Here is a 26335-nt window from a genome sequence, read left to right as displayed (position 1 = left end):
GCCAAGCGGTCTTCGTACCCCGAACACTGGGAGGTCGGTCGTGGGTTCGCGCCTCGCTCGGACGGGCTGGCCACGTGGAGTTTTCCACGTCTGTAACGCCTAAATAGGGACCAGTTTCCCTTAAAAAGACCTCCCGGAAGGCATCCCCCTAGGCAGATCGCCCATGTGTTGCGTTGTCATAACTTAACAAACAACTTTCTGAATGAAGCCTGATATGGTCTTTTTATCAAGACTGTTCTTATGTAACGTAACGTAAGAACAGCCTGTCCGAACACAGCCTTAGTGTCCACACGACAAAAAGAGTAAAAAACAATGCTCACAGGGCGGAAAGAGTAAAATAAAAATTAAAAAAAATCCCAAAATTACAGATTTTAAGTTTAAATACTATTATTATAAATATTAATATAATTAAGCTATTAGTTTTAGAATGTTCTCTTCAAATTAAATTAAACATAATTTAGAATAAGATGGCAACACTGTGAAATCTGTCAAAACAATTCTTATTGTTTAGGCTACTATGACACTTCGCAGTTGCGAGTTAATGATAAGTTTAGCGTAAGTTTTTATTCCGCAATTATGTATAAAAATCTTGTTAAATCAAGAGTTTCAGCTATTGATTGTCTCTAATTAAACTACAGAATTTCATTTTCGATTTCTGTTCAGTTTTGAAATATTTAAATGTTAAATATATTTAATTGCAGCTGAAGTGATGTCTAAAAGAGAAGTAATTAATCAAGATACTGTAACCTGTTCAGTATGCCTTGAAATTTATCGTGAGCCAGTCACTATTTGTTGTGGACATGTGTAAGTGAAATGTTTTATTATAATGCGTAATAACTGTTATGTATCTTCATTTAAATTCATATAAAAGACAGATTCTACAGTCTGATACAAGAAGTTTAACAAGTAAGGTTTTGCAACTTGGTATTTAAATAGAAATTTAATATTGAGTCTAAATAAATAGACACATATACATACAGTGAATGAGATTAATTCAAAAATTCTTTAATAATTATTAACACCTTAATAAAATTGTACAATAAACTATGGCGCTTTTAACATGTACATAATAAAGAACACTCAAAATGCAATTCGGACACTCCTTGAGAGAGAAAAGAATAAAACAACAGAAAATGGCTTTTTAATTCCTTTGCTAGAGCTTTTGATATTCATATTTTGTATTCTATGTGATTAAAATTTTGTATTCTATTCAATTAACGTTGTTCCAATTCTGTACTTTAAAGTTTTGTTTTGAAAAAGCATTTCATTTGAGTTGCCTGATGATGATATTTATATGAATATCGAAAGCGCTAGCAAAGGAATTAAAAAGTCCTTTAACACCATTTTCTGTTGTTTTATTCTTTTTCTCTCAAGTAAATGTGTTGGCGTGACTTTATACTACGTTTTTACGTTATTTTATGAAATAATAGTTTTTTTTCAGTTGGTGTTCATATATTATTCCATTGTATTAAATAGAAAGATATTAATGTTATGATTAAAAAATAGTAAGAGAAATATAATCAACAATTCAAAACTGGGTATACGTAACAAACAGGGTAAATGAAACCAATTTCTAGCACAAGATTATGAGAGAGCAAACATTTATGACTCTTTTACAGTTTTGTGCTGGAAATTGGTTTCATTCACTCTGTTTAGTAATAAAAAAATAAATAATAATCAGGAAGGAAAGCATAAATTGTAACTTTTATCATTAGTTTTCTTAAAATGTTATTTGTCAAGTGTAAATTTAATTTAATTTATGCCATTTTGAGTTTTAATTGTAAGTTAATATGAATTTTTTATGTGATTGACTTGTTGAATTATTTTTTACAGGAATTATGAAAAGTATTTTATAACAATAATATTTTTATAAATTACTTGTAAAAATATATGTAATATTTGCAAATATATGTTGTATAAAATATACATCTTGATAAATGGTGGTACAGTACAAGGAAGCAACTGCACCCAGCCTATTACTATATCCATTTTATTTAACAGTTAAAATTTCTCTATATGTAGGTGTTAAAGTAAATTAGTCAACTGCCAAATAAGTATAAACCATTACAAATTGTAGTTTTCAAATATTTAGTAATGTAATAAAATATGCTTTTTCCTTTTCGCATTCGTATGAAACTAATGACTCAAAGCTGTCCGTGTGTGATTTGTTCAGTGATTTCATGTAACTGTTATTTATATATTAAATTTGATTGCTACAAGCCAGTCATTGAGAATCACAGCAGTAACTCCATGTCAAGTAAAAAAAGTCACCGACTGACTATATATTCAGGATTCAGAGTTGCCGATTTTTGGGGGTCAATTTCTCTGCCTCAAATGTCTAAAGTAATTCTGAATATATTGTTTGAAAGATAATTGGTTTCTAAGGTAGTGTGCAAAATTTCAGGATGTTCTATAAAGGAGTTGCTGAAATATAAGCAATTGGAAAGTGCAAATATCCTCAAAAAAAAAAGTTATAATTTCTCCTTTTTTTATCCAGCACTTCACATGCTCCTAGAGCATGTGAAGTGCTGGAAAAACTCCTGGGTCTAGAAAGCTCAAATTTTAAACTTAAGTCTCTCTTCATTATCAGTGAGGTGCTGGTAAAACTTCTGGATTGATAGGTTAAAGTTCACAAGGTCCCCACAGAGTGTTTTACTTTCATCACTTAATTTTAATTTCAATCAAAACTGCTGCAAAAATGGATTAATCAAAGCTAAGCCATGATCTAGAATCGCTTGAACTCCTCCTTAGGAGGAAAACAAGTCCACCATTGCATTTCTCTCTCAATTCTAGATCATTTCATATGATTCTAGATCTCAGTTAAATATTTTGAGGTAAATTCAAATTGGTGTCAAAGCCACTTAGGTATAACATATTTCTATCATGCCAAAATTTCCCTTATCCAACTCAGTTCAATTTTACAAGTGTGTTAAGTGACATTCGACTCATACTGTACTTTACTATCTTTGAAAATGTTTTTGAAGGCAAATTAATAATCTTCTGATAAAAGTTTTTGATTTAAATGCTATTACATTTTGTAAATTCAATTTGATGATTATGTTCAATTAAAATAAACTTTAAAAATAAATCAGACAATATATATATTTATAATATAAAATATAAAATAAGGATAATTACAACGAACATGAATTTGAATAAAGCAGAAGAAAAATTATTTAGAATATTATTTTTGAATATCCTATTTCATGAATAATTGATTAACGTATTAATATTTGTTACTCATTCACTTTTAGTAATTACTCTGACAAGATTTCTCATCAATGTATGGTACATTATTTCATCACAGTTTTTAATAGTTGTGTTGCATCATTAAGCATGCTTTCTGATCTGTCGTTAGTTTCTGTACTTCTGATTGTTTCTCAGTTAAAATGTTGTTTATATATTATTCGGAGACATTAAAATAAATCAGTTTTTCAGCAAAAATTAGGTATTGTTTAGTTTGATCTTTGGGCAATGAAAAGAGAATGGCAGTTCAACAAGATTATATTCTAAAAATGATTTGAAATAATAAAATAAAACTTGATTTATTTGAAGGAAGTGATTACAAGACAACTGCTCTCAGACTAGAGCTTGTCTTCCTGAACTAAATGGAAATAAAAAGAGAAAAACTTAATTGCTATGTTTCCACATTAATAAATTTACAGACGATTTTCAACAAGAATAATCGGATGCGTTATTTAAAGCCTTAATATTTTTATTCACTATTCATAAGATGAAAAATAATCAAGATGTACAGTACAAAAAATAAAATCCCTACTAATCTTTCCCTGGTTATCAAAAATAAAAGTATTAGGCCGCAACTCCACTAGCATAAAAACAGCCATAAGACCCCTCACCGTAAAAGCTTTTAATCACATAACCATGATATTGGGTTGTTCGGAAAGTTCGTAGCGATTTTTAAGAGAAATAAAAGAAATTGTTTTAAAACTAAAAATATACTTTTATTCCATTATGTATGCGCCATTGTTTTTAATGACGTGTTGCCATCTATGGGGGAGCTTCATGATACCCTCTTCGTAGAACTTTCTAGTTTTTCCCGCAAAAAACTGATCCACGTGGTTTTTGCAAGCTTCCAAACTATCAAAGTTTTTATCATGAAGGGAATTTTACAGAGAACGAAACAAATGGTAGTCCAACGGGGCAAGGTCGGGTGAGTAAGGGGGGTGGGGTAAAACATCCCAGCCTAGTTCCAATAATTTTTGGCATTTTCGTAAAGACGTGTGAGGTCTGGCATTATCTTGGTGAAACACAATGCCTTTTCTATTGGCCAGTTCTGGACGTTTTTCTTTAATTGCCACATTCAGTTTATCCAATTGGGAACAATACTTATCAGAATCAATTGTTTGATTTTGTGGAAGCAGCTCGTAGAACAGTATTCCTTTCCAGTCCCACCAGACAGTGAGCATGACCTTCTTTGGATGAAGACCGGCCTTTGGAGTTTTTAATGGTGATTCATTTTTCTTACCCCATGATCGTTTTCGGCTGATGTTGTTATAAATGATCCACTTTTCATCACCTGTCACTAAACACTTCAGAAAAGGGTCATTTTCATTTCGTCTTTCAAGAGAATCACAAATTGAGATACGATCCAGTAAGTTTTTTTCCGTTAAGTCGTGAGGTATCCAAATGTTGTAACGATTCACGTATCCGAGCTTCTTTAGATGTTGAAATACAGTACTGTTTGATGACTTCACTATGTCTGCAATCTCTCGAGTTGTGCAATGAGGGTTTTCATTCAATAATTTTTTGATCTGGTCCTCTTCAATAACAGGAGGTCTTCCTGAGCGAGGAGCATCTTTAAGGCTGAAATTACCCGTTTTAAATTTTGCAAACCACTTTTGAACAGTTGATTCTGAAACAGCACTCCCACCATAAACATCACATATCTTTTTTGCTGTTTGTACAGCATTTTTGCCTTTACGAAAAAAGAAAAGAAACAAGTGTCGATAATGCACGTTGTTTGCATCCATTTTTGCAATGAGACAAATTAAACGCTATTTGAATAATTGTAACGGTTTTTTGTAACGGACGCGTCTCAAGGTCATTTATCATAATATTCATTGGTTTGTACAATTCTAATCATTTTTGCATCAATCGGTGTCTCAACTGTCGGCTATCAAAAATCGCTACGAACTTTCCGAACAACCCAATATTTTACACCCGAGCAGGTCGTAAAAGCGTGTTGAGCAGTGTTCAACTTTTGAAGTGAATACGGCCATAAAACAGTACCATCCACCAATCAGAAATCAGTGAAATCTAGGTCATTGTGACATGGTGCAAAAATGGCGAAAAACACGCTTTTGTGTATGTTCTCTCGTGGCTATTCTAGAATAGATCTGGAAAGATTTGTCGAAAACATCCGAAAGTATTCATGTATCTATGACGGGAGGTATCCCGATTATAATAATGGATGCCTAAAACACGCGATATGGACGGCCAAAGGAAAATCCTTCAATTTTAGAGGAGTATATTATAAAAAAGCTAAGCTTATAAGTGCTGTATATTATCTTAATAATACGATAATAAAAGTTAATATATGAAAGAAAAGATATTATTTTTACTACATTTGTAATTATAGTACGGAAAAAACTCGTAGAATATAATCATTGTTTTTATACCGATATATCACGTATACAACCGTAATAGTACCATCGCTGTAAAAAGCTTCGCTAGCTGGACCTCCACCGCAAACCGGGCGCAAACGCAAATAGGTCACGTGATTAAAAGCTTTTACGGTGTGGAGTTTTACGGCCATTTTTACGCTAGTGGAGTTGCAGCCTTAACGTCAAAAAAATAAATAAATAATGACTTGCTGTTAAAATCTCATTTTGTGAGGAACAAGCAATTTAGTAGATTATCTAAAACACACATTCACAATTTTACTTTCTAAATATCTTTTAAAAGTCCAAAGTGATTCCACTCTAATAACATTATTCTTGAAATTCAGTTTTTGTAGTAATAGTTCATTGTTCTGTTTAGGAACTAAATTGAGTTACTAGAAAAATTGAATTTAAGGAATCACTGGTGGAATTTGGTGGAATCACTGAATTTCTAGAAGAAATTTAGAAAGTAAAATTTTGAATTCCTATGATTTAGATAATCTGATTATTTGCAAATGGCTTGTTCACAAGAAAACATTTAAATAAGTTTATTATTATAGTATTACCATCTTTTGAAGTTTTGCTAAATCAAAAGTATTCTTTTTCAGTGTCTAAGTTAAATGGTTATGTAGCAGCTGCTCAAATTAGAAACTCAAGAATGGAAAAGAACATATGTTTTCATGACTAAAAAATTATTTTTCTTGTAATGACTGTTTAATTTTTGATGATGGGGTTTAGCCTGAAGAAGGGTGACCATCCGTCCCTGTTTTTGACCCTCTGTTCCCAGCAAGAAAGTATCTCTGGTTTTGTCTTAGGAATGGAGTCTTGTCCCCATTTATTCTTTTTTTTTTGTTTCTTTGTGGTTAGTAATACAACTGTATTACTAACCACAAAGAAACAAAAATAATACAACTGTATTACTAACCAATTTTTTCTGTCAAAGGATGTGTCCATTGTCTTCAGCGTTTCCAGGTAATTTTTTAAAATGAAATAACCAATTTTTTGAGGAAATGCCAATAAAGCCCAAATTTTAAAATGGGAATGAGCAATTTTTTGTCAAGTTTTTAGTAGTCTTACCCCTGTACAACATACTTTTCCTGTTAGCAGTAGAGTTGTGCAGGTCATCTATCTAATTCCTTTTCAGGGGAAAATTTTGAAATAACATGACTTCTGATTTGCATCAGAAATTCATATATAGTTAATAGGGGCCTCCTGCTACTAAGCTTTCCATATCTGATCCATATCCAACTTTAATCTATCTAACTCCGTTTTTGAGATTAAGGAAGGATAGGCAGACAGCACTGATGACAGTGGGAATTTATAGATTAACAATTTTTTCAAATTGCAGCCCAACAAAAAATATAACTAGCACCAAACGCACCAAAAGTAAATAGCTATAAACCTTATTGGAGGAGAAAATTAAAATGTTCAGGTCTCAGTCATGCATATGTACACTTCACTTTGTAAAAGACTTTATTACAAATTGCCTTGGCACCGCAGTGCATTACCGAGGTGAGGTACAGAGAATATTTACATTTTAACATTTTTACTATATACAATGTAAACACAAAGATAATAGTCTATAAAAGCTCGCGTGTAGGTTACAACTGCAGAGATGACATTGAAAGTATACAAATCAGACCATATATCCCATAGATTACAGAATAAGGTTTAAAATATATACACTTTAGAAATACAAATCAACAAAGTTATTCGCTTTTGAATATAATACAGTTTAATATTTGAGAGCATATGCTTGTCAGACCAAAGTATATAAATAAACATAGCCAATATAATATTTAACAACAAAGTTGCTCACATTAAGAATATAGCATCAGAACAGAGTAATTCGCTTGGAGATTACAGTAACAAAACAACACTATCCATTATATTCCTATCTGACCATCATTCTTTTAAAATACATATTAACAAGTTTGTTAAAAGCTTGATTTATGTTTTTATCGTTGATAAGTACATTTAAATTGCATGGCCAGTTGGTATGAGCAGGCAACATGGTAATAATGTGATGACGCATGTCCTCGAGCATGGGGCACCAAAATAGGTAGTGCTCCACACCATCAGGGACATCGCACAAAAAGCAGTTCTGGTTTGAAGACTTGTTAAATCTGTAAAGGTAGTTCTGGAACCTTCCATGCGCTGTGTAGAACTGGGTGACATTATGTTGGATGAGATGTCCAGCAGTAGTAGAAACTTTGGGAAAGAAGTTTCTTGTTATTTTATTCTGAGTGTCCCAGATCTGCTGCCACTTGATAAGCGCACTTTCTTTGAGTCGACTAATTATGAAGCTTTGAGGGATTGCAGTGTAGCTTGGATTACAATTCATATTTGAAGCACACCGAGCCAGCTCGTCCGCTCGCTCATTCCCGCAGACTCCAATGTGTCCTCTTACCCAAACGATTGCAAAACTGTTGACATTCTTTGATATTTCTTTGAGGATTTGATTTACAATTGGGTGGCGCCAATTGTAGTTACATATGGATTGCGCAGAGGAATTGGAGTCAGTAAAGAGATTAATTTTCATACCACCAAAGTTATCATTGCACCATCTTATGGCTGAGAGGATACCCCAAAGTTCCGCTTGGAACACGGAACAGAATCTTCCCAACTTATATGAGGAGTGGTGAACTTCATTATTATCCTGATAGACAACGAAGGCGCTGCCTACCTGCTCTCCATCCTTCGATCCATCCGAGAAAATGGCCAGAGTTTGGTCTGCCCAGGGGTGACTGGCAATAAAGGGCCAGTTCTCTGGTGCTTCACTATACTTGCAGTGTAGAGTTTGCTCTATATTGTTATAGTTCTCATTGTTTATGAGAACATCCAAGCCATGTCTCATTTTCCATCGTTGCGAAACCATCTCGAGTTCCTGTGCAATTGGCAGTTTGCCTGCGATGACCTGCAGGGCTGCCGTGGAGGTTGTCGAGTACGCCCTACAAATCCTAAGGAGTGCTCTCCGCTGGGCGCTCTGTAGCTTCCGATGAATATGTACCTGGTTCTGGCCCTCGACCCAGACCGGGGCTGCGTATGAGATCATAGGAAGGAACACAGAATCATAGATCACACTCATAATTTGGGGAGAGAGCCCCCATTTCGTTTTCGCTACCTTTGTCATTTTATTGAATAGCAGATTAGTTTTATTACAAATGTTCTTGACATGAGGAAGCCAACTAAGCTTGTGGTGTAGCGAGATTCCCAAGTATTTTAATGTTGGTACTACCTTAACACTGGTGCCGCCCATTTTAATGGTCGGTACCCTTTTGTATAGATGTCGTGCCCTTGGTCTGGTAAAAATTATCTCTTTTGTCTTGCTTGGATTAAACTCAAGCCTGTTCCTCCTTCCCCAATTGAGGACCTTCTCCAGAATTCTGTTGGCCTTGTGTTCAAGTTCGGCCCTTGAATGTGCTGTTACCAGTATCATCGCGTCGTCGGCATAGGCCCCTGTCCAGACACCTCCAAAATTTTCATTTACAAAGCCATTGAACAACAAGTTCCACAATAGCGGGCCCAGCACGGAGCCCTGCGGGCACCCACGTGTGATATGCCGAGTATGGAACGTGAGCCCACTTGTAGTGTGACGGTACGATCATGCAAGTAGTTCCTTATCATGTTGAATATATAATTTGGACACTGGCTCTTTTTAAGACACATCAATATCATAGGCCACCAGGCCGAGTTAAATGCGCCTGCTATATCCAGACTGAGCCCCATAATGTATGGGTGGATGTTTTGCAGGGCTTTAATTTTATTAACCAGTGAGAAAATGGCATTCGTTGTACATGTCCCAGACCTAAATCCAAATTGCTGTACGTTTAAGTATTCTTCCTTCTCCAAATGCCAAACCATTCTATTCATTATTAGCCTTTCTAATGTTTTACCCAAAATGGGAAGTAGGGAGATATTCCGGTAATCTCCCGGAGAAGTGATATGGGCATCTTTGGTCTTGGGAATAAGTACCATCCTCGCTTTTTTCCAATCGGCAGGAAATATACAGAACTTTAGACAGAAGTTGTATAGTGTTAGTAGGAGATTCGGACGGTTTTCCCAAATTTTCCGAACAATGACCGCAGTTATCCCATCCAGACCCGTAGCCTTACGTGTTGCCAGCCTATTGACAGCTGCTTCAATTTCCATAACGGTAAAAGAATGCGGACTGTTATAATGCAATGGAGCACTACTCTGCTCCCTAATGGAGTGCTGGAAAGAATCATCGTCCGATTCGTTATCATCCGGGCATAGGGTCCCCATTATAAGATTGATTGTGTCCTCCATATTTTTCACACCACCATCAGACGAGCAGATACTAGTGAGGCAGGAGGGAGTCTTAAGTTTAGATGCGCAGCATTTGTAAACAAAACCCCATGGGTCTGTAGAAGCGGAGGAGCAGTATTCCTTCCATGATTTAACCTTAGCGTCCTTTATAGCCTCCTTATAGATGGCCTGATAGTTCTGATACCGTAACTTTAGAGAATCCCTGTCATTGTTCTTGCAGCGTTGGTAAGCCTTCCTGTTTTGGTTGTTTATTTTCCTCATGTTATCCAGATTTTTGTTCCACCAAGGTACCCCTTGTTTCCTTGGTCTATCAGTAGGGAAGCACTCATCACAGACTTGCGAGATCATTAGGATCTGGGTGTCAATGTAGTCCACAGCCTCACTCCTATTATTAATTGAGGGAGACAGATCTATCCGATCATCTAGGCATTCGAAGAAAAAGTCCCAATCCACATTGTTCGTTCTGTAGAATTTGATGTTGTTTATTGTGCTATAGTCATCTGTACAGCCAATATGGAAGTTAATGTAACTGTGGTCCGATAGACTGTCTTTAGTGCAGACCTTCCAGTTGTGCAACTTGTTAATTATACCAGTAGAGACACAGGTTATGTCTATCCAGGAATGCCCCCTGGGACCTTCGTACGTAGGAGGGGAATTAGAGTCATTAATAACAACCAAACCATTCACAGCCAGGAACTCCTCGATAGCCTCCCCCCTGGGGTCCAATTTCTTGCCCCCCCAAGTAGGCGAGTGGGCATTTAGACCACCAGCAATCACATATTGGCTATCCTTGAAGTGATTTATGATATCCTGTATTTGGTCCAGTTCATTAGTTATGTCTTCCTTGCCTGGAGCATAAACATTGATAATAATCAGACTGAGGTCCCCAAGTGTGGTTTTGATGCAGACTATTTTGTTCGTTGTATACTTCTTATGATGGAGTATGGCCACATTGTCTACTGCGTACCCTAAAAAGTGACGATTGACATGTGTCCCTGGATTTGCCAAAAAAAATCTGGTCACCCTACCTAAAGGCATCTGAACAATTTAGTCTAGTTATTACACTCTCTAAATATAGCATAACTGTTTTGTTATTTTAAAATAATTGTTAGCTATATATTCTAATATATAAATTACAATCATTCAACTGCTGTTTAAACCAGAATTTAAAATTTGATAATTTTATTAATTAGTATAGTCTAATGGTCTTTAAACTTTTAACATCTATGGAACACTGATGCTTGAATGTTATTTTTGCAGAACTGTAATAATAATATGTAAAAACGACTTTAGGGTTGTTTTTCTTTATAAATAATAAGGCTTCTTATAACGAGGTAAATTACAGTTTAGAAACGTTTAATTTTCAATATTTTTAGTGAATATAATGAAAATAAAAATTTCTTATAAATATCTATGTAGAACCCCAGGGTTTTACAGAATGAGGTTTGAATACCATTGGTATAATCTATTCAATCGGAAATTTTCCAGTTTCAGTTCTAAACAATTCTTATTGTGGATTGATGAATCATTGAAGCTTTTATACTGATTGATTCACTATACCAGAGATCACCAAACTACAGCCCGAGGGGCCGGATCTGGCCCATCGCGCACTGTGTCACAAACGAGCTAAAATATAATTATTTATATGGAAATATTATAGATTGTAGATAAACATACTATGTAGAAAAAATTAAAGTAAGTGTAAGTAAAAATGCCAAAATTGGTCCAATCTGATTTTTGCATCTGACAGTAATATAATTTTTAGGAAAATCAATGAAATAAAAATTTTGGCGACTTTTTATGACCTTGGATATCAGAGTGCTTTTTGTGTAAGTACTCAGAATGAAGTTTGTAAGAAAAGCAATTACGAGCTTGCTGCAGCAATCGTGTTTGTGTATTGATAATATGTTGGTTGTCTTTATTTTTTGTGTATTCAGTATAATGTATTGAACAAAATGGTTATGCGGCCCGCGCTTGTCATTCAGTTGTGTGTCCTGTGAAAAAAGTTTGGTGATCGCTGCACTATACTACAATCAAAAAGTTATCTCTTTCAACAGACTCCAAAAGTACACTTTGAAATTTCATTATACTGATGTTAGATCTAAGAATCTTACAAATTAGAAAATTAATAGTTTGAATTTTATTTAAAATTATTACATAGAAAGTTATTAAATTTTTGAATTATTATATAGGAGTATATAAATGTTTAAGTATCGTTTCTTTTACAATTGTTTTTATAATTGAAATGTTGTTAATGATTTTTATATTTCAGATTTTGTAAAGTTTGTATAACTTCTGTTGCTGACATACAGAAAAAGGAGAAGAATTCTTCTACTTGTCCATTATGTCGTGTGACTTTTGATCTTTCAAAAATAAAAAAAGCTACTGATATTCAAAAACAAATATCTTCACATAATGGATCATGTCCTGGCTGCCAAGAAACTGTAAGTTAATTTAACTGGTTACAGGAATACTTGCTTAGTGTGTAGTTTTAGTGTTTGATTCACTATAGTACAGTTTGTTGTGTGGTGTAGGATTCATTTAAACCACAGTGATTCACTAAAATGCATCCTAAAATATATAGAAGATTTAATGCATAACTATAGTTTTAAAAATAAATTTTAACAAAAAATAACATAAATGTAAGTTAGTTATAAAAAATGGATCAAAACCATTTTAAATGTGCCATTAACTTATACAGCTTTTTATTAAAATAAATTTATAATATATTATTTTAGAAAAGTACAGAGAAATGTGTACTTGCACATAAGTGTGGTACCTATTAAGTGATTAAAAAGTTGAAAACAAAAAAATACTGTCATACATACTGCTGGCAGCAATTTTGCATTTTTAATTGAGAAAAATTGTCAAAATGGCTAGTAGCACTTAATTTTTTATCCCCACTACCTATCTGTTCTCTTTTAGTGTCACACAATTTGGACTTTTTTTGTGCATATTTTGTAATTTTAGATAAAAAGTAAATTATTAAAAGTGATGCGAAAATTTTAAATTTAAGCATTAAAGTTAAAGTTACAACAAAAATTTAAAAATTTTTTTGCTTTAACTTTTATAAAATAAATTTGGTTTATAAATGATGATTATTCTAATAACAATAATAAGTCCACAGGCCTGTAGGACTGCCTCTTCAAAGGAAAATAGATCAAACGTGGCTGCAAAGCCACAGCACATTGTGAGTTTGGATGAGTGCAGAGGAATCTCTTGACATTGCATGAGGATGTTGGAAAGCCCAAATAAGAATTATGGATATCTGCTATTGTTAAGGTAAAATGTGCCTCATCAGTTCACAAGATCTCACAACCAAGCATCATTCACTTTCATTCTAGCAAAGAAGTTTAATGGAATAATCAGGTAAGTTTCCTTGTCTCTGTTAAACAACAGTTGAATGTGGTTGATCTTGTATGGGAAGAAATGCAAAACTTTTTCAGTATTTTTCACACAGTGACTATAGCACAACCAACTGCTGTGACATTGCATGTGCACTTTTGGAACCTGCTGTCGGTGCATTGAGTGTTACAAAGGCTGTGGCAACATCTTCCACTACTTGTGTAGCAATAGGCTTGTGCCCTTATTTTTATTTTACATACAAAAATCCAGTTCCTTCAAATTGAATGATCATTCTTCTGAGAGCACATAGTGTCAAAGAACCTCTGCACAATGGTACTGGAGTATTGGAACTTCATGTACACATACAACATCATCATTGATTTCATAAAACAGCTTTTAAAAAAAGAGCATTCCAGCAAAGTCCCTCTTGACCATTGCAGCTGATCTGTTTTAATGTGATTGTCATTTCACATGCCCTGACCAATTTTATAACTAGAAATTGCCTAGCATGTACCCATTATAAATATAGTACATGTTTTTGCGGTATGTAGTGCCAAAGTCTTGTAGAGGTGAGTTTTGGTACCAAATTTTTACTCGTGAAAATCCCTTTCACACGTCCTGAAATGTCAGCATACAAAATTTGGTTGCATTTGTACTGCTATTGCATTGAATGGAAATTTTTTAATTATAATTACCATGTATTTCATAACTGTTAATATATTTACAGAACTTATGAGTGAATCCTACTGTGATTAAATTAAAATAAATTCTAATTATTAAGATATGAGCTAATGATATTGTTAGTCCAAATTTCATAAAAAAAAATGCAAGTTTAGTTTTATATTTGCTTGAAAAATCTTGCATATTTGATTTATGTGATTTTAATTATAATCTATGTGATTGTAAAGCTTATTTAATTATTATTATTAACTAATTAAATCAATTCATGAAAATAAAGAAATTAATAATATCTTACTATTGAATAATATCAATATAATAATTACTATATATTTTATGTTTTTATTTTTATTAATATACATTTTTCACAATTGTGCAAGATTAGTAAAAAATTAAAAGATTTATGAATAAGTACTGTACAAGTAGATATTTTAAACATTTTATGGATCCTAATTTTGATTTAGAATTGATTTTTATAAGTTTAAACTTTACAGTTAAATTTTCTTATTAAGTTATTATAATAATAATAATTATAATACCTTTTAAATATTACACTAGATGTGTTTATCAAGATTAAGAACTCATATGAATAAATGCAAAAAAGTCAGTCCTAATGAGAACACACCATCTCTCCCTGAAAATATCACAATGCAATCTTGCAGTGCTGTACCCAATAGAAAGACATTTCCTTGTCCATATTGTGAAATGAAAAATTTTGACTTGCAATCGTTAAGAGAACATTGCAATAGAAACCACGAAATGGAAACAGAATCAGTGGTAAGTTCATTTGCTTTTTATAGTTATAATGTATACAATAACAAGTAATAATATAATCAATAATATATCAATATTATTATATATATATATCATAATTTCGTTGAAAGTGCTAGCAGTATAAAAGCTATTAATGCTATACTCAGTGAGTTTTCCTTCCTTTGATTTATTATTTGGCATGAGGATCAAGCTGTATTGTTAATCAATAATATAATTATAACAATAATTATAATTCGCCGGAATTATATTGTCTTAAAATACGGAATTAAAAATGGTGGTCTCTGTTTGAGCGAACTCTGTCTTCAAATTATTAAAAATAATTATAATTATTGAAACTGGCAATTTATTTATTAAAAATAAGTGATTTGCCGATTTCTTCAAGTGCAATATGTAAAAATCATTACAGCACAATAAAAGATCTCAAGGATTTTTTCTGTATATGACCTTTTTAATTTTTTAATTAATAAATTTTATAACAAGTTATTAATTTTCTTAATATTACTTACTACTATTCAAACTGTACATTTTGTTTAAAATTATGATGTTTGATTACTGCACATTTTTATGGTACATTCAATTGCACTTTGGCTTATATGAAGCAGTAGGAAAAATGATAAAATAATTCAATACTAACTTTTTGTGAGATTGAGCAATAGCATGAGTCATTAGATAAAACTATTTCTTATATAATTTTTCTGAAAAATGTATGCTGAAATTTGATTCTGAAGTTTCTTCCCTAAAAGTTATTCATAGATATTATATAATGAAAGATATAATGTCATTTAGTTTGTAACAAATTGGCATTATTTCCACATTAAATTGTTTTTTATTGAAAATCATTCAGTTTCTGTTCTTTTATGAATCAAGTTGCATTTTATTGTATGTAGAGACCAGATACATAAAATGAACATTTAATATTAGTGAGTTTACTTTAACTTAGTATGCTATTTTTTTTAATGAATAAATGAAAGAAAATATGTAAAAGATTTTTCATGGAAGAAAATATGAAAACTTTTTAGATAAAATACTAAAAACACATGACTTGTATATCAGCAAGTATATAACATTAAATATATATCAAACTCCCTTTAAATAGACTAAATGGATATTTCATATATATATGTTACAGTCAAAACCTGTTTTTAGTTAGAATGCGTTTTGACTAGTTGAAACTAGTTTATACTGGATGTCTTTGTTAAAACCCGTTTTGTCTAGTTAAAACTAGTTTTAACTCAAATTCATTTTTGACTAGCAGTAAATTTTAGTTTTAACTAGACAAAACGGGTTTTAACAAAGACATCCAGTATAAACTAGTTTCAACTAGTTAAAACGCATCCTAACTAAAAACAGGTTTTGACTGCAACATATAGAGTGATTTGGGGTAAGATGGTAAGCGGGGAAGATGCCTACTTTTTGATATTTTCAAACGGTGACGTCAGATGTTGTCATGTGTTTGTATGATGAATCGTTGGGCCAATATTGAGTGCAGAAAGCTGTAGTTGGCTACCGTTACCTCATTTTCTACATCCGAGAAGAATAAAAGCAAGATAAGAATGAAGTTTTTGTTGTGAAATGTTTCTAGAATCATTTTAAAACTAAAAGTTAAAATAGAATTTATCAAAAATTGTGGAATTAATGTGTGATGTAGTTAAGGTTCTAAAGTTTCCATTATGAGCTACCGCCGATCCCGATCGGACATGCTACACATACAACATAGGCATCTACCCTGACAAATGGAAAAGATGCCACATTTTTCATGGGGTAACATGCCTATTTTTTGTTAATTGAATTCCAATATGCCTATTTTTAATAAATTTTTGTTTTGTTGTTTTATTGCAGGATATGCATAGAAATTATATAAGGACTTCTCAAAAAGGTTTTTGGACTGAAAAAAGCTTTCAGCTAGCTATAGAGCATGTTAGAACGGGCAGAAACTTAACAATACTTATACTGTGGTGTTATACTTACTATGAAGTACTTTGTACTACATATACAATAAATTACATTTGGTTAAGATATTCAAAAATTAATTTTATGCAATTAGATTTGTTATCTTGCCCTAATGGCATTTGGCATCTCACCCGGATACTTAGGGTGAGATGCCTAAAATGCCAGACAGTAAAAAAGTCGTCATTGCAAACACAATATACAATTATTTTTCATATACTCCAAAGTTTTATTTGAAAAACATGCTCAAGAATATGATATTTTCGTTAGAGGCCTCCAAAACCCAAATTATCGTTATAATTTCCTTCATAAGCAAAATGTTAGGCATCTTCCCCCGAATCACTATACATAACTTTATTTCCCCAAACATATTTATGTAGCTAAAATTAGTTTTAACTAATGTTAAAAGATAAAACTAGTTTTATCTAAAATGAAAACATGTACAGCAGTAAATTGTCTAGTTAATTTACTGCTAAACCTGTTTTGTCTAGTTAAAACTAGAATTTACTGCTAGTCAAAAATGAATGTGTTAAAATCCATTTTGTCTAGTTAAAACTAGGTTTAACAAAGACATCCAGTATAAACTAGTTTCAACTAGTTAAAAACAAAAATGTATCATTTCAATGAAAAATTCTTTTTATCATGCTTTGTGTATTAATTTGTTGATATTAATTAAATTTATAATCTTTCATAACTTCTAAAAAAGAAGTGTTTGTAGAAAAAATTTTATATATCTTTCAACATAATTTTTTATTTGTGTATGTTTTATAGGTTTGTCCAGTATGCGCATCAATGCCATGGGGTAATCCTGACCAAAGAAGTATTCATTTCATAAGTCATCTTAATTATCGACATAAATTTGAATACGATACATTTATGGTGAGCGATATATACAAATAATTTTACAAAAAACTTTTAAACTGAAAATATTAACAAAGAAATTAATAATATCAGCCATATAAATGCCAATTAATAATTAAAATTATGAATTGGCATTTTCTATCTTTAATATTAAATTTGAAAGTTTTTCATCTTAAGAAGAAGCAGACTTTTTAAGAATGAAATTATTTCCTTAGTCAACTATTGTCAGCTGTTTAAGCTAATTTTTTATTGTGTATTTAATAAGGAAAAAATACAGTTTATAATTTTCAATAATATTCTAGACAACTACTTTGACAAAGATAAAAATTTTAAAACAAACTTTTTTTCAATCAAAATTAGCTGACTATAACAGATGATAAAAACTGTTTAAGGAAAAATTAAATTTAATTGATGTTGAATGAAATTATAGATATACTAATGCTGAAATGCATTTTTAAAGTTTCAAGAGATGAAAACAAAAGGTCAACATACTCTTGTTGACTAATAAAAAAATAAATTAGTCATAGCTGAAAATTATTTTAAAATATCAAGAGAGAACGTTGAAACTTTGAGATTGCATTTTCTAAGAATAAATTTCAAGAATAGTACATAAGAAAATAATGACTATCGATGCACAAATTGAAAAAAGTTCAGCAAAATTTTATTCTGGTAATTGAAACAATCAATTTAATAGCATAATTGATTGTTTTTGTGTGTACTTTTGCTAATCTGGCCCTCAATTACCTGGTATACCCTTAATTCAGGGTTGGTGAACCTTTTTGAGTCCGTATGCCATATAATGAGAATAATTATCCTTAAAAATGTTTATGCATGCCAAAGTTTTTGATTTTAAATAACAATATTTAAAAGAATGAGATGAATATGCTTTAATAATAATTAAATGTGAAACTGATTGAAAGCAATGATGAGGTGATAAATTGAAAGGATGATTGAAAAACAGTCCATTGGTGAAAGAACAAATATTTGGTGATATTATTAATGTTGCGTTATGTTAGTATCGGTTTAGGTTTGTTTTAGGTTAGGTTAGGTTAGTTTATGTTACGTTATGTAAAAAATGTACTTCAGACAAGCAGCTGCAACTAATTCGAGAAATGGAAGGGAAGGCTATACATGCTGTAATTGCAAAAAAAAATTGTTCTACGACTAAATGTTAGGAACAATATTTTTATTCAACGTTCACATCAGTGTATGCTGAATGCTTGTATAAGTGAGAAATAATGATATTTAGAAAATATTTCGTACATGCACGAAACGACTGTGTGAATGCCGACATTCACTGGAGAATGTTGACATTTGCAGGATTTCAGTCTTTCACAGTAACATATACATAGTTAAAAAAAAAAAAATAGCCATACTACTTGTTACATCTTATAAACATACTAAATTTTAATAAATTCTGTACTGAATAACAGAATAAATGTTTGATTACAGTCCAAGTCTTTGAAAAATAAATGAGTCTTGTGTCGAAATAAAGTTTGACACAAGATAAAAATATTCAATATTAAAGAGAGGAGGGGAAGAATTTGTGAAAAAATACTAAGTAAAAGTAAAGTATATTACTGTATTTGGTAAATATTTATATAAATTAATTAATCTAACACAGGTAGTAAGATGCAATTTTAAGAATAATTGATTCAAAATTTTTTATTAAATGTAATATTACAAATTTTAATAATACAATAATTAAACTACAAAGTAAGGCGATCACAAGAACAGATGACTTCCACGTCCGTTACACACATGTCCGGTCTAAAAAGTGGTGACCTTTCTCTCCTCTCTCCCCTGTCCAAGCTCTTCCTTCCCCTTCGTGACCCCTCAGTTCTCCGAATTCTTGACCCTCGCAGATGTGGAGTTAATGGGGAGGGGTGCTAATGAATAGCAGATTTTAAACTCTGCTTACACCCACCTTCTTAGCCTTGTCATCACCCCTATGATGATACAATTTTATATTGGTAAGGTGAGCTATCTTTTTAGTTCCATTTTCCGTTCTATACATCACATTTTTAGGAATGTTGTCGTAGTATATTATTTTATCGATACGATACGGTCCTTTAATGTTCGGATGTTTTCCCCTCATACCACTCTGAACTAAAATCCAGGATCCAACTTTAATATTTACCAATGGTCCTGCATGCTTCCTATCATAATATTTTTTGATAGATTCTCTATATTTCTTTCGTTGTTCCTCGGTACGCTCCTTTTCATACGATTGTAAATCTGTAATTCCGAATTCGCTGTCAGCTTCCAGCTTAACAACTGTTCGTTGCCATTTGAATAATGGAGAGCAACCTAAAAAAGAGTTGTAGCTTCGGTTTTCGTGGCGAACTGCAGCATCCAAGCAATTTTTCCACCCGCCTTTGAAATCTGGATAACAATTAAGGAATTTCTTGAGATCCCGTATCTTTCTCTCACACACTCCGTTCCCGGCAGCATGATAAGGAGATGTGGTTTTTAATGTGATATTCCTGTCTCTGGCCCATTGCTTGAAACTGTCCGATTTAAAGGTAGATCCGCAATCGCTGATGATAGTAGTTACATTATTGAATAATGGTAAATTATCCAAATAACGGATGACACTACGCACATCCTCCTTCATAGCTTTAGCATAAGTTATCCGTGTAGCTTCGTCTATGACCACTAGAAATGATTTAGTCATTCTTACCCCTTCACTGCGTTTCTGAAGCTCCGCAAAATCAATGTGTACCGTATTGAAGGGTATTTTCGATTGTGGGGGCAAATAGAGTTGGTCTTGACGGGGTCGGTATTTAAACTTGACGGATTGACATATCGGACAGGTCTGCACGTAACGTTGGATACTTTGTCTCATGTTAGGCCACCAGAACCGTGCCCTTAACTTGTAATAAGTCCTCCAAAACCCATCATGACCCCCACTGTCCGGATCATCATGATACCGCTTCATAATGCTGTTTTGAATATTTTTCGGGACAATCAACCGGCCATTCTTGGTCTTTTGCCACTTGTGTTTGTCGATTTGGTGGACTGGCATCGATTTCACGCGGGGACACAATCTGGAGATGGCATCTGCGTCTGTTAATTCTTTTCCAGTGCGATGGTTAATTTTCATATCATAGGTTTGTAAAAAGACTTGCCACCGACCTAACCTTCCTTTCGGTTCTTTTAATCCCATTAAAAAGGTAAGTGCTTGGTGATCGGTATGCACGGTGAATTTTCTTCCCTCCAAGAAACTTTGAAAATATTTAATCGCCTTGATCATGGCCAAGCACTCCTTTTCAGTTGTGCTGTAGTTAACCTCCGCTGATGTAAAAGTATATGATTGGTATCCTATAACTCGTAGTTGTCTTCCTCGCATCTCATCGGTGTCCCGCTGATATAATATAGAGCCGCTGCCATAATGGGAAGCATCGGTACAAAGCTCGAAGTTCAGTCTCCAATCAGGAGTTTGTAATATAGGATTCGATGTAATTCTTTGAATCAATTCTTGATATGCTTGCTCACATTCTTTCGTCCACTCGAAGGGAATGTCTTTCTGTTTAAGTCGATCTAAAGGTCGAACAATAGCGGCATAATTTGGAATAAATGCACGGAAGTGTCCAGTCAGTCCCGTGAAACACCTCACCGTGTGAAGATCATGGGGCCGAGGCATATTACGAACTTTTTCGATCGACTCTGTTGCCGTAGTTTTGCTAAAACCGTCTATAACTCTTCCCAAGAATTTGATTTTATTTACATTAAATTCTGATTTATTTAGGTTTATAACAAAGTTCGCTTTGTATAACCTCTCTAATACTTGATATGTGAGCTCCGCATTACTTATTTCATTGTCAGCCCCTGTGCTTATATCGTCGATATAATTCCGAACTTTTTCATTTTCCAACAGATCCCCCAGTACCTTATTCATAACTCTTTGAAATAATGCCGGAGAATTTTTCCAACCTTGAGGCAAACGAGTATACTGATAATATCCAAATGGGGTGACAAATGCCGTATACTTCCGAGTCTCCTCACTAATTCCAATCTGCCAAAATCCATCTTTTAAGTCTAATTTTGTAAAATATTTGCATCCTCCGAATCCATTGATAATATCGTCTATTAAGGGAAAGGGATGAGGATCCAATTCGGTCACTTCGTTGATTTTCATATAATTGTGAGCCAATCTGTAATCGCCATTCCCTTTGGGAAGAACAACACAAGGAGAAGCGTAAGGAGATGATGTTTCTTCTATTATGCCTTGTGCTAACAAGTCTTTTATTTTGGTCCTTAACCACTGATATTTGTCACGAGACAACCGATATGGTTTACATTTGATCACTTTCGTATCTGTTATATTAAAATCGACAGTGAACTTAGGGGGTCTGGTATAATCGGGTTGATCGATGCCCGGAAAATGCCGCAAAACGTCTTCTTTCTGTAATATAATTCTGTCGGTTTTAGCTAATAAAACTTCCTGCTTACCAAAATTCCAGCAGATGTTAAGTTTTCCCAATGTGTGAATCCCTAACAAAAGATCGTAGTCTATTTCCTTAACGATAATTGCTTCTATGAGTTGGGTACGGTCTCTAAACTTTATAGTAGCCAAAACACCCTCCCTATATACAGTAAGTGCTCCATTAAATGACTTTAAGACTGTATGTATAGGATGGGATTCTAGTTTGCATTTATCTACCAATTTCGGACTAATAAGGTTGACCGTGGATCCTGGATCTAGAAAAACTGAGCAATACACGTTGTTCACTTCCATTGAGAATATTCTAGGATCATTATGATCTGTGACTAGACAATGATCCGATTTTGTCAGAGGGATCGGTAAACCCTTCCTTACTCGTTTTTTGGACCATTATCAATTTCATTCACGGAGGTAAAACTTCGGTTATCATGAATATTATTATTCCTTCTTTCGATTTTCTTCGGTACCGAGTTTTTTGTAGGTACCAATTTGCTCAATCCGACACGTAAGTTTTCTTTGTCGTTTAAATTGTGTTGAAGAAGAATAGCTTGCATATCCGCCGGTAGTCCACGTATTACCATGGTGATAAAGCTTTGTTCCCCAATATCCGGATATGCAAGTTGAATACGCCGTTGTTTTTCAAAATAATATTCCAATAGTGAACCACCACGATATTCCCACATATCCGCTAATATGGAAAGTTGGATCCGATTCTGTCCGAACGCACTAAGAAAAGAGTTTTTCCATTCCTCCCAATTATCACCGACCTTATCTAATACTCGAGAATTGTACCATTTCACGGCAATTCCTTCCAAATAATTTCGAAGGTTACAGATCTTTTGTTCGTCTGTAATCCAATTGTGAGATGCACACGCGTGTTCGTATGAAATTATCCAAACACGCGCTTCCTCCGATTTTCCATCATATTTTTCTATGTTGATCGTATCGCGAGATGAGTTTAATGACATTTTTTCGATGGTTTGCCGAAAAGAGTTCATAATCTTCAACGTCTCGGCTTGTTGGTTCATGTACAGCTTTTGCAACTGAACCATTTGTGCCAACACATCCGACTTCGGGTCAGACGAACTGTCCGAGGCGACCGGTCGTATTAAAGTTTTGTTAAGATAGAGCTCACCTTCTGTCTCCGATAATGAAATAGATAGTGTTCGATAATTCGTCATCGTCCGGATAGCAGTTTGAAAAACCGACGAGGTCGAAATTGCGGGATGATTTTCGATTCCTTGAAATTCTTGGTCGATTTCCGTCCATTCGTCTTCCCCTTCTAGTTGATATCGGGAGATAATGTAGGAGTCTTCGGTCTTCTGAACCAAAAATTTAAAAAGCATGATTCTACTATATAAATACAGCTGTGTACTGAAATCCTGTCGACTGCGCCAATTTGTAATATTACAAATTTTAATAATACAATAATTAAACTACAAAGTAAGGCGATCACAAGAACAGATGACTTCCACGTCCGTTACACACATGTCCGGTCTAAAAAGTGGTGACCTTTCTCTCCTCTCTCCCCTGTCCAAGCTCTTCCTTCCCCTTCGTGACCCCTCAGTTCTCCGAATTCTTGACTTTCGCAGATGTGGAGTTAATGGAGAGGGGTGCTAATGAATAGTAGATTTTAAACTCTGCTTACATTAAATAAAAACTATACTCAAGAATTCAGATTATAAACAATTATTAATTAATATGGTAGAATGCAAGCATATTTATATAATAATTAATTTAAATTTTATTCAAAATATTTATTTGTAACATCTTTCAAAACAATTACATTGGATGATTTTTGTATAAAACCATGTAATACAATATGTTGGATTGGTATTGTGAGAGTCCGAATCGATCGACAAAACAAAAATTTTTAAATTTTGTTATTTCATATTATTTTATTATTTTCTTTGTTCTCTACACAAATTTTGGGATTTTTCCACTGGAGGATGTTTATATTTCCTTTCCCACCGTTGTTCTCAATCCGACACGTAAGAAAAATCTGAGTCAGAGGGGAACTAAAGACAAAATTCGCCAATCGGCGAGAAAAGTAATGCGACCAGATGAAATAAAAAGAGGGGGCGAGAGGACAGAGGGGTTGTTCGTCGTTCGTTGCTCCAGCCTTACGCTGAGCCCGAAGTCCTCCGCATCCTAAAGACGTCACATATCCACCGACAAGTCTGTCCTCGATGCTGTCAGCCACCCACTCCAGGGACCCACTGACGACCACTTCACAGAGGTATGATGACCAATATTATGTAAGCTCTCTCTCGGGTTAGTAATCCCCCCATATCAGTACGTACGACTAATATATCCATATTGATGTTGGCATTTGTAATCGTTCTCTTTTGTTTATTAATAAATTCTGTTTGTTGTTTACCTAGTGTCATTTATTCGAATATCACCTCTGTCTTATCGACGAGCCCATTCTCCTCCGCCACTTGACCTAACATACAGTTAAGTCCAACATCTCAGGACAATTAAACTCCAGACCGGAAACCGCCATCCTTGACAGTGGGCAGGTCTTGCCGACCTGTTAGCCGAAAAAAGGAGGTATGATTTCGTCCTACTCCCTGTACCCACAGTATGATGATTTGAATCTTTGTTATATTGTACTGTGGTGTACTTATGGGGGTGAATGGGTGTTGTATACTCCAGAGGCTTTAGGAATAAAATATAAACTAAAAAAAGAAATTGTCTTAAACATCAAATCTGAAATTACATTTTATAAATGAGTAATTCAATATCAATCATTTATTTCACTTCTTACAATAAAAAATTAATGGTCAGTTATCAATTGCTTACTATACTGTATGACCATAGATTGTTGTAGAAGTAAGATTATAGTTTGGATATAGAGTTTGTTCTTGAAATTTCCTTTTAGAAGTATCAAAAACATTCTAGAATGTTTGTCTGGAGGGTATATAAAGGATACTCATTTGTTGACAGCAAGCCAGTCTAATACTAGACGGCAATCTGAATGATAAACACATTCTCCCACAGCAACCAGTGTTGGGTATATCATAATGTAAATTCAATTACTTAATACAATACATTTGATTAAAATAATCAGAAAGTATTATTTACAAATAAAAATATATAAATTGTATATTATACCAAAAACTTTCTCCTCCAAAACCAGAACAACAAAAATTTAAAATCCTATAGTATTCAAATTTGATATGAACTTTTTTTTAAATTTCGACCACCAATAATGAGTCAAAAGGCCCAAACTACTTGGATTAAAGAAAAATACACCTCTAAATACCTCTAATAAAGCAGAAAACAATAGACATATTTTCCCAAAATAGATATTTAAAAGAAGAAACCATTATACATTTTAATTGTAAAAATTATAAGATATTTGATAATGTTTCTCAATTATGTTATAATTAAACAAAGTTTTAAGAATTAAAATGAGTTTAATAAAAAAAAAAATAATCGTTATATCACTAACAAAATTATTATTTTTAATAGGATTTTGAAATAGACGAAGACACGGCTTTAAGAATGGCTTTGGAAGAATCGCAGCATGTAACTTAAGAATTGAAAAACTCTTCCATTAAACATCACGACTATTAAATTTTTTATTTTGTATATTTGGAATTGTATTAAAAATGTCTTTAGATCTGTGATATAAGATTTATTACGAAATTGTTAGTTTTTTTTTTAAATGGAAATTATTGTATAATCATTTGTTTTTATTAAAGTAAATTACAAAAATATTAATTTCTACATTCTACTGTAAATAGTGCTAAATTTTTTATATTAATAAAATGTGGTATACTAAAATTTACTTTTAATCTATTTTAAGTACAAATATATTTAATGAAGAATATGTATAGTTGTAAAATATTTCAATTTTTTGCAGCTGATCATTTTGTATAATTCAGAAGTTTGATATCAGTGATTTTTAACCTGCAGACTGTAATAAACATTCAAGGATTCATATCACTAAAAATTAAAAACGTCCAGTAGTAGTATTAGAATTAACAATCTATATAAGTTGGTATAAAATAGGAAGTATATAGTGCATAGTGTTATGACGAGATCAGACATCTTAATATTTTATTACAGCTTTTATTGGTTGCAGTACAGACAGATCCTGAATCTTTGATTTCCAATCACCTCTGATACAAGTTTCCAGAATAGTCAGATTCATTGATACCGTATATATTTAATTAGGCATCATTTTTTAATGTTTGACAAGCACATTCACCATACAACTGCCTGCAATCTTACTCCTTAAAGCAACAATCTTTGCTTTTTCTTTGAGAGTTAATTCAGTACCATGTGCAACAAATTTTATTGAACATATAATTTCAACAACTCTCACAAAAACCTTATTGTGCCGTGATGTTAAGAATATAAT

General features: G+C 33.1%; 1 protein-coding gene across 1 annotated transcript; it reads left to right on the top strand.

The window, feature by feature from the left end:
- Nucleotides 1-505: 505 nt before the first annotated feature.
- LOC136978916 (E3 ubiquitin-protein ligase RNF166-like) lies at nucleotides 506-25759 on the top strand. Its single transcript, XM_067274750.1, has 6 exons — nucleotides 506-555; nucleotides 702-804; nucleotides 12184-12355; nucleotides 14493-14711; nucleotides 17427-17534; nucleotides 25441-25759. The coding sequence occupies exons 2-6, from the start codon at nucleotides 710-712 to the stop codon at nucleotides 25504-25506; spliced, it is 660 nt and encodes a 219-aa protein (XP_067130851.1). The 5' UTR covers nucleotides 506-555; nucleotides 702-709; the 3' UTR covers nucleotides 25507-25759.
- Nucleotides 25760-26335: the final 576 nt, after the last annotated feature.

Source organism: Centruroides vittatus, unplaced genomic scaffold (assembly GCF_030686945.1).
Source record: "Centruroides vittatus isolate TY-2023 unplaced genomic scaffold, ASM3068694v2 contig_564, whole genome shotgun sequence".
Lineage (NCBI taxonomy): Eukaryota > Metazoa > Arthropoda > Arachnida > Scorpiones > Buthidae > Centruroides > Centruroides vittatus.
Note: the sequence above shows the minus strand (reverse complement) of the source record. Positions and strands in the feature narration are given on the sequence as shown.

What these genes read in the sequence shown, in the direction of transcription:
- LOC136978916 (XM_067274750.1), top strand. Translation starts at nt 710, where the DNA reads ATGTCTAAAAGAGAAGTAATTAATCAAGATACTGTAACCTGTTCAGTA. An exon ending in ACTATTTGTTGTGGACATGT is followed by an intron (nt 805 to 12,183) that starts GTAAGTGAAATG and finishes TTTATATTTCAG; the next exon opens with ATTTTGTAAAGTTTGTATAA. An exon ending in GTCCTGGCTGCCAAGAAACT is followed by an intron (nt 12,356 to 14,492) that starts GTAAGTTAATTT and finishes ATATTACACTAG; the next exon opens with ATGTGTTTATCAAGATTAAG.